The following is a 17,070-nucleotide window of genomic DNA, read 5'->3' on the forward strand; positions in this document are numbered from 1 at the left end:
CACAGTGTGTAAAGTTGCCACTTAAACCAGCCAATGACAGGTCAGAAGCCCTGTGCCATGCCTTGACTTCTATATTCCTTTCTGTAAAATGTTCATCATGTCTGAAATATGTTAACAACACTTTATTTTTGGTTGATATAATAGAATTTGTGACATGGTTCAAAATACTTTATTTTCATTATTTTTTTCATGCATTTCCAAGAAACTTTACCGTACAATTAAATGGTTTAATTTTTGCGGCGTGTAGGAAAACATTTTTTTATCCAATTTCCATAGTGCTAAACTTCTACATTGGAAAGGAAAAACTCAAATCCCAAGTGTCTATGAGCTCTGTAGCTGCAAGACGTGTAGAGATGTTTACTGTAAATAAAACACTGTAGATTGAAGGTTACGCGAAGGCACCTTGCCTTGCTCAGTCTGTCATTTCAGATGCCAGTCCAAGGACAATTAAATATTCCCCTAAGTCTGGTAGGCGAACGCACTAACCAACTCACAAGGCAAACTGATCTCTACCCGTTTTTTTTTCAAGATTTTTATTTCAGAATAGCTATTGGGTCAAAAACTGTCGTCCAGGATTCCGGTTTAATTTCATAAGCAGAACTGTATTCTTCATCCGCCTGGACACGTGTACAATAATAATATTATAATGATAATATTTTTCCAAATGATTATTAAAAGGTACACAAATATTTTATTTTCTTCCAGTGAGCGTCAGCAACCTCGCTAAAAAAGCAATCTATTTTGAAAGGTCTATTAAATTAGACATCTTGAAAGCGATTTTAAAGAGAACCTTTTTATGAGTTCCAAAATACTCTACAGCATTCTGATTCTCGTCAATATAAAAATAAACACGATTTCCAAGCAAAGAAAATACGTCGAAACGGCATACAATTGCCGCACTAGAGTAAAAAGAGATAGTTAAGTACTGGCTCGTAAAAAATAATCCTGTCAAATGATCATCGCCTGTCAATAAAAACTGTTACTGAACTGTAGATTTGGAGATTGCATTCGTTGGTTTTGGTACCCACGGGGGTGGTAAATCACCCAATTTTTTTTATATTATCATTTCAATTTATTCTTACTTACAGATAGAAATTTTCTTTTTCTCCCTATCTCCTTCCCCATCCTACCCCTTTCCTCTTAGAGCTTTTATTCCCGGTTTTACCAAAGACCCTTTTAGTAGATTTTGTTTTATCCGCTTTATATTCAAATCAAATGTTTATTCAATATTTTTATAATTCCGCATAATAAAACTTTTTTGTTTTAATTATTTGGTAAGCCTAATGGAAAAGGGGATTTAAGACAATTATAATTCTTGTTAATAACCAGGATTAAAGCAATCGAGGGTAATAGTAAATTAGGTAAATATTTTTTAACAAACAATTATAATTTGAAAAAGCTGTTTGAGTTACAATGTATTTATATAGTTAGTTTGGTCATAGTGTGCCTTTCAATATTGGTTGCGAATTATATGGGTATGCAGTATGCATGGGTCAAGTATTGTCACAACTTCTACATTTTTTTTACCCGTAACTACTGTTCACCTCTCACCAGTATCCTTTGATCACCCGCCACATTAAGACCTCGTGTTGTACATCGTTTATTTTGTTGAACGTGTGTGCCACATTATAAAACTTTGTTTCCACTCACCATCAGCGTTGAGTTCCAGATCAGGGCCTGCCCTCGTGTTAGTGCAACTCGCAAGTGACGAGTCGAATCCGACATTTCCATCAAAAACGAAGATAAGGCTAGTGGCGTCCCTTCCTAATCCATCTTATTTGTTGGGGGTGTGACCGATTGACACTGTATACCGCATATCGAGGATACTCACTTATTTTCATCAAATATAATTACAGTCCACTTTGCTCAATAATATAGTAGAAACTCTAGTGCTTCGCCCCCACTATTTTGCGCCCTGCATCCGTGTGGAATTCGTTTTCCCACCAAATGTTGATTGAAATTTTTTTCCAGGTATAATTTTTCAATTAGTCAGGTAAGTCATTGTAGCGTTTAAGTCTAGGGTAAGTGACCCAAATACCTGCCCCCACTATTTATCTGACATAAAAGCCTCCTAGGTAGAAAAATTAAGCTGGAAACTTAATTAATGTCAGAAGGAATTATTCTTCTTTGGTTTTCAGAGATCAAATCGCTTCATAGCATGTACCAGTTTAAGAAAACTAACAAAATTTGATAAAACTCGAGAGAAAATTTTCCAAAGTAGGTTCCTAATATCGCCTACCCCTGTTCCAATAATTACCTACCAGCCAATTATAAGGAGCGCTTGTTAAAAACGAGTTGTGCTAACTCGTAAAGTGTATATATATAGTAAATATTCGATTTTGTGTGAATCTAAATTTGTTTAATTTATATTTTAAGAATTATTTCTGATTATCTTTTTTGATTATTTATACATTTGTCCATGCTTTTAAATGTGGTAATGTCGTCTGTTATTATATCAGTATTTTTGGTTCCTATTATCGTCATCGTCTTGCGTGTTTGCCACTTCAATTTTGTGCACAATTTTTATCCTAATGAATAATTTAACATATTTTAAAAATTGGATAGATTTTTCTCCAGAGATTGAAAACTTTATTAATAAGAAAATATGATCGGCACAAATATGATTACAGGGCTTTGTTTGGTCTAAGCGGCCATTTAACACACTGTGTCGTATTTACCACTCCGTCCAAGCTTAAACATAAAAAATCTTTGATTCTTTCGTCTGTTAATTAAAAATCGTTTTGGAGCTTAAACTATGTCAACCAATGTCAAGTCATAAGCTCAGTAAATGCGTTGACTTTAATATTACCTTTGCAAAACTATTCTTCATCTCTGTATAACTAGGATTATTTATATTTTTAAGTAGTGTAAATAATATGAGTAGACTATAATATTAATTAGATTTAGGTATTTCATGGTGCATAGGGCATTGCATTGGTATTCTAATTTGAAGTTGCACTTTGAAGATGATGTATACTTCATTAGTGAGAAGCCAGTTAGAGTATAACTCTACAATATGAACTCCTTGCTACAATTGTCACCAACTTTCTCTGGAAAGAGTCTAAAAGAAATTTTAAAGATACCTACATTAATTTTAAACCTAGAATTAGTCATGAATTTTTAGATTACGATTTAAAAAAAAAAAATTAAATTTGTTAAAACTTAAAGATAGAAGAACAATTATGGACTTGAAACACACATGAAAATTGTAAATTCAATATGCGATTGCCCAGAACTGCTACCTCTCATCAACTTCAGGGTGCCTGGAAGAATTCCTAGACAGGTACTACCGTTTTATAGCAACAATTCACGGACAGTGTATACTTGTCAAAAAATGTTTTCATCATCATCATCATCATCATCATCATCATCATCATCATCATCATCATCATCATCATCATCATCATCATCATCATCATCATCATCATCATCATCATCATCATCATCATCATCATCATCATCATCATCATCATCATCATCATCATCATCATCATCATCATCATCATCATCATCATCATCATCATCATCATCATCATCATCATCATCATCATCATCATCATCATCATCATCATCATCATCATCATCATCATCATCATCATCATCATCATCATCATCATCATCATCATCATCATCATCATCATCATCATCATCATCATCATCATCATCATCATCATCATCATCATCATCATCATCATCATCATCATCATCATCATCATCATCATCATCATCAAAAAAATGAAATGAAAAAATTATTATGATGATGATGATGACGATGATGATGTTGATAAAGATGATGATATTGATAATGATGATAGTGACGACGATGAAGAAGATGATGGTGATTGTGATTATGATGACGATGATGATGATAATGATGAAAATGATGATAATGATGAGGTGGATGATGATGATGGTGGTGAGGGTTATGACGATGATGATGATGAGGATGATGATGGTGATGAGGATGATCATAGTGTTTAAATACGATATATTTTTATGATCAACATGAATTATTACGTAGAAGCCAGAAGGTGCTGCTTGTTTTCGAATTTCTTATTACTCCAACACTCAGCGAGGTACATACCAATTTGAATTTAAAACTTTTTCGAATTATTCATAAGAGCGTTTACTTTTCGATAGAGAAAAGGATGTTTCTAGTCGTCCCGCTCTAACGTATGGCATTATCTTTTTCTAGCCTTTTATTGAGTACGGTGCACATCGGGACGTGTTAAATTATGGGCAGATTAAAAAATAAGAAACATTTCAACATTTTCCCCGTCGCGTATTAGCCGAGACACTTGCCTCAGACACGGATGGTTCCGGGTTCGATATCAGATGAGATCACTATAATTCAATGTAACTTTTCACATGCCTGGATGTTATGTGCTGTAATTCACTCCTATAATGAGGGAGTTTGGTTTTTTTTACATTTTTTAATGGACTATCAAACTAAGCAAAACAACATGTTTTTTTATGTTTTGTATTTTTTTTTTATTACTCCGCCCGTGACGTCACTAGTTGTGATCTATGGGTTGTCCTGACTGAGTTGGCTTCCCGTAAACCGAAAATCTATCCAACAACAGTGTTGATTGTTGTTTAATTAGTATGAAATCGTGACGCAGTTCAAACTAGTTAATTTTAATTACTAAATTTGAGTTTGTCGAAATGTTTGTAGACAAATAACTGGATTTCACCTCCTCGGGAGTCATTTTGATTAACAAATTACAACAGGGATGGAGAATACCTCAAATAAGGGAATATGGAAGTCAAGGCATTTACAGAGCTTATGACCTGTCATTGGCTTGTTTAAGTGGCCACTTTACAAACTGTGTAACGTTCACCATTTTGTCCATGTTTGAACATCCATACTTCTTTATTTTTTCTATCTGTTGATTTTAGTGAAGTTAAAGAGCTGAAATCTTTATTGTGGTGAAGAGATTAATTTGATCGAATTATTTCGCGTACTAGGCAACGCCTGAAAACAATTTTCGAATTTATAAACAGCTTTTTGGACCAGTTGGTTTTATTACAAAAAATATTGGTATTAATATTGTAATAATATGTGTAGTTTATTGAATAAAGACCCAATAAAAAAATTACTTCATTTTTGTGATAAAATATTTCTCTGGGTCCCAATTACAATGGAAAAAAGATTAACATAGTTACGTTTAATCATCGATAAAGTAAAATAGGCTTTTTTAGCGAATATGTAAATACATGTAGAAAAATTTGAAGTATGTTTGCCGGAAACATGTAATGTGGTTTAAACAAAAAATCATAAAAATAAACACATTTTCTTACAGAAAATTGAATTATCTCTGCTAACTTTCCGTTTAAATTGGGGCGCTGGATTGTGTGTAGTCTGCCTAACTAGGGGAAACTTATTTTAGGCAAAAAAAAAAATGCAATGAAAAATAATAATAAAACGTAACTACCTTCTAGATCAGCTACATCTCCGGCCAGAGAAAAGAATATTATACCTCTGTGCAACCGACGCACTAAATTCGGTGAACGCGCATTTGCGATCGCAGGCCGCAGAAGTGTAAAACTGTGAGAGTGAATTGATAATAATAATAATAATAATAAATAAAAGAGTTGAATCCAGTCCTTGTCTACAAAAATTTGGACAAACTCAAATAATGTTTGGATAATTTACAAAACGTCATTTTTGTGAACCTCAAAGGCGCTGTACAGTAAATAAATAGCCCAGCACGTCTTGCAGCTACAGAGCGCATGGACGGTTGGTATTCTAGTTCCTTGTCTCCAATTATGATATATAACAATTCTGATATACATGAGCTAGATAACAGCACGCCTTGCAGCTATAGAGCGCATGGACAATAAGAAATCTAGCCCCTATTTACATTTTTTTTTAAAAATATTTTTGACAATGAAGTTTAGAGTTTAGGTGATATTTAAAAAAACGAAATAAAAAGCAAATTTATAAAATTAGAAGTTAGATAGCAACAAGTCTTGCAGCTACTGAGCACATGGACGGTTGAAATTCTAGACCCCATTTACTAAATTTCGGAAAAACTTAAAACCAGGTGGTTTCCTTAGTCATTTGAATGAATCGGTGGCAAGTGATAACAATGTAAATTGTTTTCATTAAGTTATAGTTGAAATTGAAATAATATTATAGAAAAAAGGAGATTATTCGCTAAATTTGAAAGAGTACCAAGAAAAATGACAATAGGGAAAATCAGGGTTTTTTTACATTTTTAAAGTAATAAAGGTCTATGAAATGTGCCGTAAATTTTTATTTTTTTTCTAAATAGTAGCATAAATAATATTTTCAATTTGGAATTTGAAATTCCCGCTAAAACGGTCATTCTACTGGCCACGCCCCTAATACGTCACGATTCATGTTTATTTGTTCCTGCCGTTCAAAATTGTTTAGAATCACGAATATTAATGTCACAACCGTCAAGGCGAAACATGTTGCGTTTTTCTAGCTATTTTTATAAAGTCCTTTTTTTTAAATTATGTATGAATTTATATCCATATTGATTTTGAAAATACAATTAACTATTCTAAATCAATTTCATATATTTTTATCGGTAATCGTAGTACGTGATATTTACCTATTCTTGAATATTTTGTTTATCGTTATTTTATTGCAATTATTTGACTTTGCTACGGTGTTTTATTTTTTTGTTCAGTTTCTCGTACAAATATTTATTTATATATACTGTTGTAATTGGCTTAGGAAATTTATACAATAAGTAAATAAAAAAAGGGCCGCTGTTACATATTTATTATATTACAAAAATGGCGCTTGAATAGTTATCCATAATCATAATAATAGTGAATTTATTATTTTAGTTTAATTATTTTCCACACAATTATAATTAAAACTAAAACCACTTTTTTTTGTCACTTATTTTTAACTAAGTTTAAACATTGTGTAATGCAGGCTTTATGTCTTCCTGTCTCGTTCCCTTTCAACGTCGCGCCCTCTCCACCCACGGCCACCCGTTTCATTTCATTTTCATCCCATTTTAGTTTGCTTTTATCTTTTAAAGTAGACTTTTATCATTTCCTCTTTTTATTTATCTTTCTTGTCATTTATTTGGGGTTCTATCTGTCGACTCTTGGCAATTTCTCTATCCCCACCCCACTCCGTCAGCCACAATCACATCAAACGAAATAATCTGATTTCAAATCATATTTCCTTAACGATGTTAGAATATAACTTTCAACTTCGGATAAAAGAACATCGCAAAATAATGTCTGTCTAAACAAATGTAATTACGTATGTCACATTTTCCTTCCTAACATAAAAACACTTTCATTCCGGCTTTTTTGTTACGAATATTTGGTTATGGACATGCTTATGGAACTTGAGTTAGCAGATAAGTGCTAAGATTTTCACAGTCACTGTTATCAATATGTTTCTTTTATGGGTGATACCGTGTGTGTTGGATTTGTTCCGACGTTTCGGTTTTACTCAGTTTACCCTGAAGATGGCTCCTGCAATGGTAGCCGAAACGTCGGAACAAATCCAACACACACGGTATCACCCAAAAAATAAACATATTGACATGGTAGTTTTGCGAAACAATAAGTTTGTTGTATCGATATATTTTTTAACTGCCATATTTTATTGTTCCTTGAAGCGTAAGACTGATCACCCTTCGAATGTTTATGTAACAGATGATAATGAATCAGCCAATGATAGTGTTGTGATATATTTCCGGTTTTCGGGAATCCAACTCAGCAATCTTGTGCAAATTTGTGACGTCACAGGCGCAGTAATTTCAAAATCACAAAACTCTAAAAAAAAATAGCACTGATTTTACAATATATAAAAATAAAAACAGTGTTTTTCGGCTTAATTTGATAGTTTACTATCAAATAAAAAATATTTATAAAATAACACTGAAATTCCTCTTTTCTTTAAGGCAATAAATTTGTCCTTATCTTTACATATATAATTCCTCTGTACGTGTGATGTCACCGTACTCCTCCTAAACGGCTTAATCGATTTACGTTCGGTTTTCAGAGAAATATAGATCTTTGCGCTGTGCGTGTTCGTAGATATTAAAATCTTTAATCGAATATGTAAAAAAGAAGTTAGGAGCATAAATGTTTTATTCATCGATCTACCAGGGTCGCAATTTGAGGAGAATGCATTTGAAAAAAAATGGAAAGATGTTTTTTTGTGTATTAAAAAAGATTGTTTTTGAATGTTTACAAACATCATTTGTTTTTTGTAGATCTCAATCAGATTCTTTCCTTAAATTACTTATAATTTCTACCCATTTATTTCTTTTTTTGGTTTTTTGGTAACACTAAAATAATATTAATTTCAATACATTTTTAAAAATCGTATTCCGTTTGAAAAAAGAATGCTATAATTTAAAAAATATATATTTTATGTTTTGGAATTCAACCATAAACAAGTACCTACTTAAATATAATATTTGAATATTAACTAATTTTAGTTTTGGAATTTAATCACAAGCAAGTACCTAGGTACCTGCTTATCAATAAAAAGTATTTTCCCAAGGCAAGCCAACGTTCGGGCAGGACAACGTCTGTCGGGTCAGCTAGTATTATGTATATAAAGTGTATAAATAAATTAAACTTTTGTGTAGGGCGGAATTTTTTTTCGTGTTTATCATAAGTGTTTTCACATTGCAATATTTTACTGCTCCTGTAGCTCAATCACAAATAACTATCGACGCGCTTAAAAACATGCTAAGCATTTGAGCGATCACAATGAACAATAATGAACCAGCTTAAGTTATCGCAGTCATAAGTCAACGCGTGTGTAATCTTTAAGTCTACGCTCGGGTCGGTTTGTTTTTTGTTTTGCTCGTAAATAAATACAGTTCACGGGTGAAAAATCAGCGATTACTATAAAAAATAATACATTTGCAAAATAGTATGGAGTATCTCATCCAAAAAGGTGAAAATTAAATTACAATTACTATGGTGACTGCATTTGGCTTATCAACCGCCGGCTAAATGCAATGAATAGCATGATAAATAAAAAATGAAAATAGCAGTTTTCTATATTTACACAGGAAATTCAAATATGTGATTGCGCAGCAGGATTATACGTGGCGAAACGTAAATATTTTGACATTTAATATTGTCCAAAGTAGTTCGTTTTAATTCTCTTTTTTTTTTTATTTTGTACATTTTCAAGAAACTTTGCAGCGTATGCTCTAATGCCCTTATTTTTACCATGAGTAATATTTTTTTTTGTATTTTATTTCCCGTAGGCGTGGGGCAAAATTTCTTCATTTTATCTTTGACGATCTGAAATTATTTAGATTGTTTTTGAACAAATGAAAAACTTGTACAAGTGTGGACATCTTGCGAATAATAAAATAACTACAAAACGTTAAACTGTTGCTAAACGTAGGTTCCTGTAGTATAGTTTCTAAAAAACAACAGCAGGTGGCAGTGCAACACATTTCAGAATTGACAGATCCAGTTTTGTCAAACGTTGACGTCGAATTGTTTTTGTCTGTTTTTCAATCTAAACAATATTTTTTAGTTCAACTGATAAAACCCCAGGTAAATATTATTTTTCTGCATTAGTTTTACTACAGGAATGTGTTAAATTAATGTTTTACATTACATTCATTTATAATTATACAAAAAATATTTTTATATATTTTTCCTTTTATTTGAAGTTGTAATGTCATTCGTATTGCGAATATAACATGCTATTGATAAAAATTAACATCATATCAATAATATTTTTTGTTTCTATCGTCATTTGGTGCACGGTTTAAATATTTTGTTTTCAAGTTTGACAAATCTTTTTTAATCTTGCAGAAAAAAATGGCGGGATCAGCTTTACGCCGTCTGATGGCAGAATACAAACAACTTACTCTCAATCCTCCGGAAGGAATTCTCGCAGGTCCGACAAACGAAGAAAATTTCTTCGAATGGGAAGCATTGATAACAGGACCAGAAGATACATGTTTTGAAGGAGGTGTTTTTCCCGCTAAACTAGTTCTTCCTCCAGACTATCCGCTGAGTCCTCCTAAGATGCAGTTTTTGTGCGAGATGTTCCACCCGAATATCTACTCGGACGGAAGAGTTTGTATATCCATTTTGCACGCTCCCGGTGATGATCCCATGGGTTACGAAAGCAGTGAGGAAAGATGGTCGCCTGTACAAAGTATAGAAAAGATTCTTCTCTCCGTGGTGAGCATGCTCGCTGAACCTAATGACGAAAGCAGCGCCAATGTGGATGCCGCCAAGATGTGGAGGGAAGATCGCGACCAGTTTAACAGAAGAGCGCAGATGACCGTGAGGAAGACTCTCGGCTTGCCGTTGGATTAAAAGACCCCGTAATTTATTAAAAATATTCTTTACATTCAAATTCATTCATCATTCAAATCTGAACAATGTGTTTCTTAAAACAATGAAATATAAAATATATTCATTGACTTTAATGGCTGTATAATAAAGTTATATTTATTGGAAATTATTACTCTGAATCGTCCATATTTGTTTCATTATTATTATTAAATTCATTTGCAGTTCACTCACGATGTCACGATACATTATATTTTTTTTATAAATATGTTTTCATTTTATTTTCTGAGATTACCAAAATAAACATAACTGTGAGATTTTTACTTTTTATTAGTCTTGTTTTTAACTCGTCTTTTATAAATTTAGGTCAAAAAATGCTGACAACTAACATTTCAAAAATGGTTTACATTTTAAATATTTTGCAGAATATAAAATTCTTCATATTTTATCAATTCCAATTAATGATGTTAAGGCTCCATTTGAGGTCCTCAATTAATAATATTTGGTTTTGATTGTTATCTTAAATTGCTAAAAAGTAGACAATCAATATTCATATCTTATGCAAGCAGACCCTATTGATTATTTGATCTTTTGATTCTATTCTTTTATTGTGGTTGTGCAAATACATTCAAAACATTCCTTGCAGTACTATAAATTTCTTCAAGTACACTCGTCTATCCATGATTACGAACTTTTTAACATTAATTTATCTTAAAAGTATAAACTGTACTCCTGTCTTTAGTTTTCGATAACAGAGAGCTCCTTCCGACAGATTGAGTTTTTCTACTGATATTTCTGGGTGGAATTGCATTTCAATTATAGTAATATAAATACATATTTGGTATTCTATTTAACCGACATCGTCAGACTTGTCCATCCTTCAGACAGCTTTTCTCATTCGGCAACGAGCAACTTTTTCTTGTATGTGGGTACCGCAAGGGAGATTTATGTCCTTCAGATAAGGGATGTGGTGGGCAAACTGTCAGTAGTTTCATATTTTTCCATCGTTTACTTTATCAATAATGTTTTTGTAACCTCATTGTATATAAATTTCGTATATATTCACAGTATTTAAGATACTGGTGACATTTTTCTGGTTTGTTTTGCCATTTGCATTTTGAAATGTTCAAATTCTTTGAACAATATTTTTTATTCATTTTTATTTACATTCCATTACACATTCACTAACCTTTTATGCTGGGCCCATGTTAAGCCATAATAATAAACAATAAAAAAATAATGTAACATAAAATTAATAACAGGATACAATATTAAAATTAAAATAACAATCCCAATAAAAGAAATAATATTTAATATTTATAAAAATATATATATATATATATATTAGGTGAACAACTTTGCTTCCGCCATTTTCCTGTAGATGGTTTTAGCGTTAAGTAGTGGTTGAAATACATTTTCCATACACATAATGCAATAAACTTGGGCATCTGTCAACATAATCTCATATCGCAGCATATCTAGATCATTTTTGTTAGATGATCAGTCTTACGGTTCAGGTACCAGTCCAGGGACTATGAAATATTCTAGTGTGATAATACCCTTTTAAATAAATACTTCATATCAACCATGTCAGGAATCAAACCCGAGACCTCTTGCATGGCAGGTAAACGCTCTGACCACACCACGAGGCCGACATATGACACTCTTGCCCCAAATTAGGATCAAAGCCATTTTGGCTCCTTTTTCATTTGAATGATTGAAAGTACAGATTTCATGAGCGTTTACTCTAGTTATTTGTATTTTAAAAAATATCTATATTATTATATTAGGAGATATACTGCTATGATATTTATACCCAGGGTAACAGGACCCCAGCTGATGTCTCTGATTTGCAGTCATATCTCAACCATCTGGAGGATTACTGCGACTCCAACTGCTTGAACCTTAATCCTTCTAAGTGTTCAGTTATTACATTTAGTCACAAACTAAAATATTTACCTACTAACTATGTGCTTAAGGGTCAAAACCTCCAACCCTCATTAAGTGTAAAGGATTTAGGTGTCTACCATGATGGTAAATTACTTTTTGACACCCATGTTCACAGCATCATAAAAAAGACATCGCGTGCGCTTGGATTTGTTATGCGTAGCTCTACATTTTTCACTGTGGCAAAGACACTGAAATTCTTTTACTTTTACATTAGTACGAAGCAACTTGGATTATGCACAAATATGGAATCCTATGTACAATGTGCAATTGAAAATATTCTAAAGACATTCATCACTTACATGTATTTCCGGTTGAAACTTGAGTTGAAATCCGATCTATATATATACATATATAAAAAAAACATCTCCTCTGCAAAAACGTAGTGAAATTGCTGATATAATTTATTTATTGAAAATTGCCTCTGGTTCAATTGATTGTCGTGAACTACTATGCAAACTCCTTATTAATGTTACTTCCAAATTTACAAACCTTCTTCATATTACTCTTGTTTCATCTAATTATAGGCAAAATTCATATTTATGGGGAACTTTTAATAATTTTAATGGAATAATAAAATCATTTAACATAGATTTATTTGCCAATAATCATAATGACGTACGGCATTTGCTTTTGAAATAATTTGTGTTGTTTTTTTCTTTTCTTTTGGATTAACATTAGATTACTGTTAATTTTGTCTTCGAGAATATTATTTAACTTATTGTGATGCTACTTGTGAAAACCTGTCATTGGTTTATTTGTAATTTGTTTTGTTTTATGCATAGGAGAAATATAGCTGTTAGCTATCCAAAAAAATAATAAAAAAACAGGGCAAGAGGAACAGCTGTACAGATTTTTTGATTATAATGAATAACACTATGTCATTGTGTATTTTTGGTTTAAAAAAAAGTAGATTTACATAAAATAATAGTCAACAAACTTTCATTATCCAATTTTTTTTTTAAATTTACTAAAATTGTGGTCACGTAGAGCGTGTAATTTGAATCGACATAAAAGTATGACACTCTTACCCTAACTGACCCTATATATTTTTTTTTATTTATAAACATTTCACAACAAGTTTATTAAATAATGTGAATACTTCGGAGACATCTGGATAAGACAGTTTACCAAAGGCTGCCCATCCTAGACTTTGCCTTATTTCAATACCCACCTCTAGATTCTCTCTCCCGAGCTTTATTTCATGTCCCTGTTATACATGACTTAACTTTTTCTATTGCTTGTCCATTTATTTATTTATTTTATAAATTTATTGCATAATATAAGTATACATATTTAATAAGAACTAGTGAATTGAAAATTAAAACAGAGCGTTCTCTGTTTAGGATAGTCTCTATATAACATGGCTCAGCCTGTTCTAAGATCGAGATTTTTTATCTTTTAAAGTATATTTCTATACTATTATAACAATAAATTAAACCAAGATGTTACATGATTGGATTGCATTACTCATTACTTTAGTTTTTGAAACATTTATTTTCTTGCTTTTTTTCAGGGATGCTGTATTAACTTCATTTATCATGTTTTCAAACTTCTTCTCATATTTGGCAAATAGGACGTCTGCAAACCTGAGATTACTAATGACTTTGCCATTAATGTGAAAACCCTTGTCGTTCCAGTCAAGAGTTTTGAAGACATTTTCCACAGCTAGTGTAAATAGTTTGGGAGATGTTGTGTCATACTGTCTTACTCACGCGAAACTTTTTGGATGGTTCATAGAGCTGTTCGACGAAGGTGGCATTATTGTATGCGTTTTTTAGAAATTGTGAGTATCTGTGGTCTACTCTACAATTATCTAGACCTTTCATCACCGCCCATAGCTGCAGAGTCAAAAATCTTTTCATAATCAATAAAAGCTAGTGATAATGACATTATTATAATCACTGTATTTCCCTATGATATATCATATCAGTAATACAATATATAACCTTAAAACCCTTATTTTCAGCTTGGCATACTGGATAACATATATATTATTGTAATCTTTCTTTTTTACAATATGGGATAGTAGATCTTCTTTGTCTAGAAAGACAAGAAAATCCTACAGAACTAGTAACTCAGTGTAAATTGTTTAAATTACTCACCACTAGTTTAGTTTAAAGATAGAAGAGGAAAAAAAAAGATTATACAGAGAACCAAAATTGCTGATGTGATGAACCGTGGGACAAAACTAAATTAGCAATATGCCCATTTCTGCCGAACATAATGGCTAGACTAGAGGGACTCCGAATGGGCGCCACGAATATTGAAGTAGAAGCCCTGGCAAATAAAACGATTGTCTGAAGGCCACCAAAGAGATAGACCAACTACATTGTCCAGATAGTTGGTGGTGCCTAGATGCGGAGAAGTCAAGATAGAGACGAGTAGAAGGAGTTGGAGAAAGGGAGGAATAGTTTAAATTACTCAGCATAAGCTCATTTTTGGTTGATAACCCTGTGGACCGCCTCAGTGACCTTGGTGAATTATTTAGAGTTCATAAATGATTGCCTAGTTCAAGTGGATATTTTTATTTCTTATTCTTATTTCTTTTGAAAATTATTTTTACAGTCCACCTATCTGCAGGAAAATAAGTAAAAACACGGGTTTATTGTTTTCCATAAAAAGATGTTTATTTATCAGATGTATAAAAAAAGGACACTTCATGTGGATATCCTATCATGTATTTATTTTTACTAAGATATATTATATTTATATGTAATAACTCGTTTGCATGGCTTTTTTCTTTTCACTGGCTAACTCCTGACTGGCATTATAAAAAATTGACACTTATTATAGTACCTTTATTTTATTCTGTATCAAAAAAAATATTATTAACATAGTATTTGTAAAATAAGGAAATCAAGTGAATTTACTTATCTTTTTGTTTAAATAATAGAAATATCATTATTGATTTAAATACAAAAGGGACCAGTGTATGTTTATTTGTTAAATATAATATAAATACTACAAGTTCTAAATTATTTTACTTAAAGTAAAAACTAGATTCTTAAAACTAACTACATATTTAAATATTCTTCTCAGTAGGGGTCACACATCCTTGAATAGGGTTACTGATTTTAAATACTCAATGACTTAAAAATCTGACAAATCATCCAAATATTCAAGAAGCAGAAATCTAACAGAGGAGCACATTTAAAATTATACATTTCAAAACAAAAATGTTTTTAAATCTTTAGTGAAATACATTAGAAAAGTATATTTGAAATCATAATTATTAATTAGTAAAAAGATTTCTGCGAATCAAACAACTTGGACAATAATAGATGTGTGACAGAATAAACACTTAAAATGTATGTTTTTAAATTGGCAAATTCACATACCTAACAAGGTGTTTGGATGAAAAAAACTTACAGTGTAGAATTATAAATTTTGTTAATAGGTAATGTAATAACATAAACATTTTTTAATATTAAAATTTATTTGACTCTCAGTCAAAGAGAATATTTGCTCGATCAGCATTTCAAGATGTACAGAGTTACCTCCTGCAGTGCTATCAAGTACAGTTGTCTCAATTGGAAAAGATTGAATAGTATTGTAGTAAAGAAATAATAATGGTCCCTTGCAAATATGCAATGGTGCTAATACTTAAGTTTAGCATAGCAACTGAAGTACAACTGTGATATTACTCATCAACTCAGAGTCTGGCAGTTCATCACTTTCTAAAAACTAATGTCAAACTTAATTTGATTAATATCAAACTCGTGGACACAGTTTCTACTCGAATGCAACATACATAATAGGACATTCACAAGCTTCTCTTCCGCCATGTCACATGGTATCCCTTCAATATACTTCTTCGTGATACTCTAATTGAGAAGCAAACTTCTTAGATCAGTCAAACTTCTTTCGGGCAGTCACTCGTAACTAGATTATAATTTATTAATATTTATCGATAAAAACAATTTATAAAAAGGACTAAAGAGCACAAGTGGTCTCGTCGAAATAGACAAGAACTATCGGCGATATACACGAAGCGTTAGCTAAGGAAAGTCTCCCTTCTAACATATCAATTCGATATAAAAACAAAGTCTCCTCGCTTCCCTCCTCATTAAATTACAATACATAAAACAATTTTTTCAATGTTTGGCACCCATGTTTCAAAAATTATATAAATAAACAGTACCTGTTGCATATTACAGCAAAGAGATAATAATTATGTCTTCTTGTCAATGGATTATTCGTAAATAACTTAGAGAAAAGTCAATAAAATCTCAATATATCCCATTGCTTGAAAGTACAAATTCACATATCATCTGAAAAACAATTTGATTTTTCTTCCTATATACATATGGATACAAAATGCAGGTAAGTATAACTTATTGAATAAAAAAACATATAAAAGAATTACATTCGCAGATCCATTTAGTGTTAAAGAGTTATTTAATTCGTTTCAGATCCGTTTTACAGTTTTGCTCTTATTGAAAGTAAAATGTTCAGCTTTTTTTCTTTGATCTTCTGACAACACTTTAACAAATCACCATAACTCTTTAATTTTGTTACCCTCTTCGCTTGTGCACTTTATCATTAAACATTGTCATTTCTTTTGTCTTTTCAACACACAAAATCACAGTGACAAGATTCACAGTGGCTGACTGGCCTTATCTGGGTCAGCTCACCTTCTTCTTGATGTTGCTGCGACTGCGATCATCTGTCTCAGCATTGGTTCGGGTGTACAAACTTTAGGGTCACATTTCATTTGACCATCTCGACCACATCTAGAATTAAGAAATTTGAACATTATTACTTAAGAAGAATACTGACTCCAAAACCTGACAAATAAACCAGTTGAAATCATTGGCTATTTACTTGGGTAGGTTA

General features: G+C 31.9%; 2 protein-coding genes across 3 annotated transcripts in view; one reads left to right on the forward strand and one right to left on the reverse strand.

Annotated features, from left to right (window-relative positions):
• Window positions 1-9,437: 9,437 nt before the first annotated feature.
• Window positions 9,438-10,612, forward strand: Ubc7 (ubiquitin conjugating enzyme 7). The gene is made up of 2 exons (XM_088230025.1): window positions 9,438-9,531; window positions 9,796-10,612. The coding sequence occupies exon 2, from the start codon at window positions 9,802-9,804 to the stop codon at window positions 10,306-10,308; it is 507 nt and encodes a 168-aa protein (XP_088086151.1). The 5' UTR covers window positions 9,438-9,531; window positions 9,796-9,801; the 3' UTR covers window positions 10,309-10,612.
• A 4,223-nt stretch (window positions 10,613-14,835) lies between these two features.
• LOC148285121 (uncharacterized) overlaps window positions 14,836-17,070 on the reverse strand; it is a 176,126-nt gene continuing 173,891 nt past the window's right edge. For both annotated transcript variants that reach the window (XM_088230004.1, XM_088230013.1), the window contains one exon: window positions 14,836-16,967. In XM_088230004.1, the coding sequence (XP_088086130.1) occupies window positions 16,865-16,967 (103 nt within the window). In that variant the 3' untranslated portion in view covers window positions 14,836-16,864. The remainder of the gene's footprint in view (window positions 16,968-17,070) is intronic.

Source organism: Micrasema longulum, unplaced genomic scaffold (assembly GCF_059751315.1).
Source record: "Micrasema longulum isolate JH-2025_06_02 unplaced genomic scaffold, ASM5975131v1 h1tg000058l, whole genome shotgun sequence".
NCBI classification, from domain to species: Eukaryota; Metazoa; Arthropoda; class Insecta; order Trichoptera; family Brachycentridae; genus Micrasema; species Micrasema longulum.

What these genes read in the sequence shown, in the direction of transcription:
- Ubc7 (XM_088230025.1), top strand. Translation starts at nt 9,802, where the DNA reads ATGGCGGGATCAGCTTTACGCCGTCTGATGGCAGAATACAAACAACTT.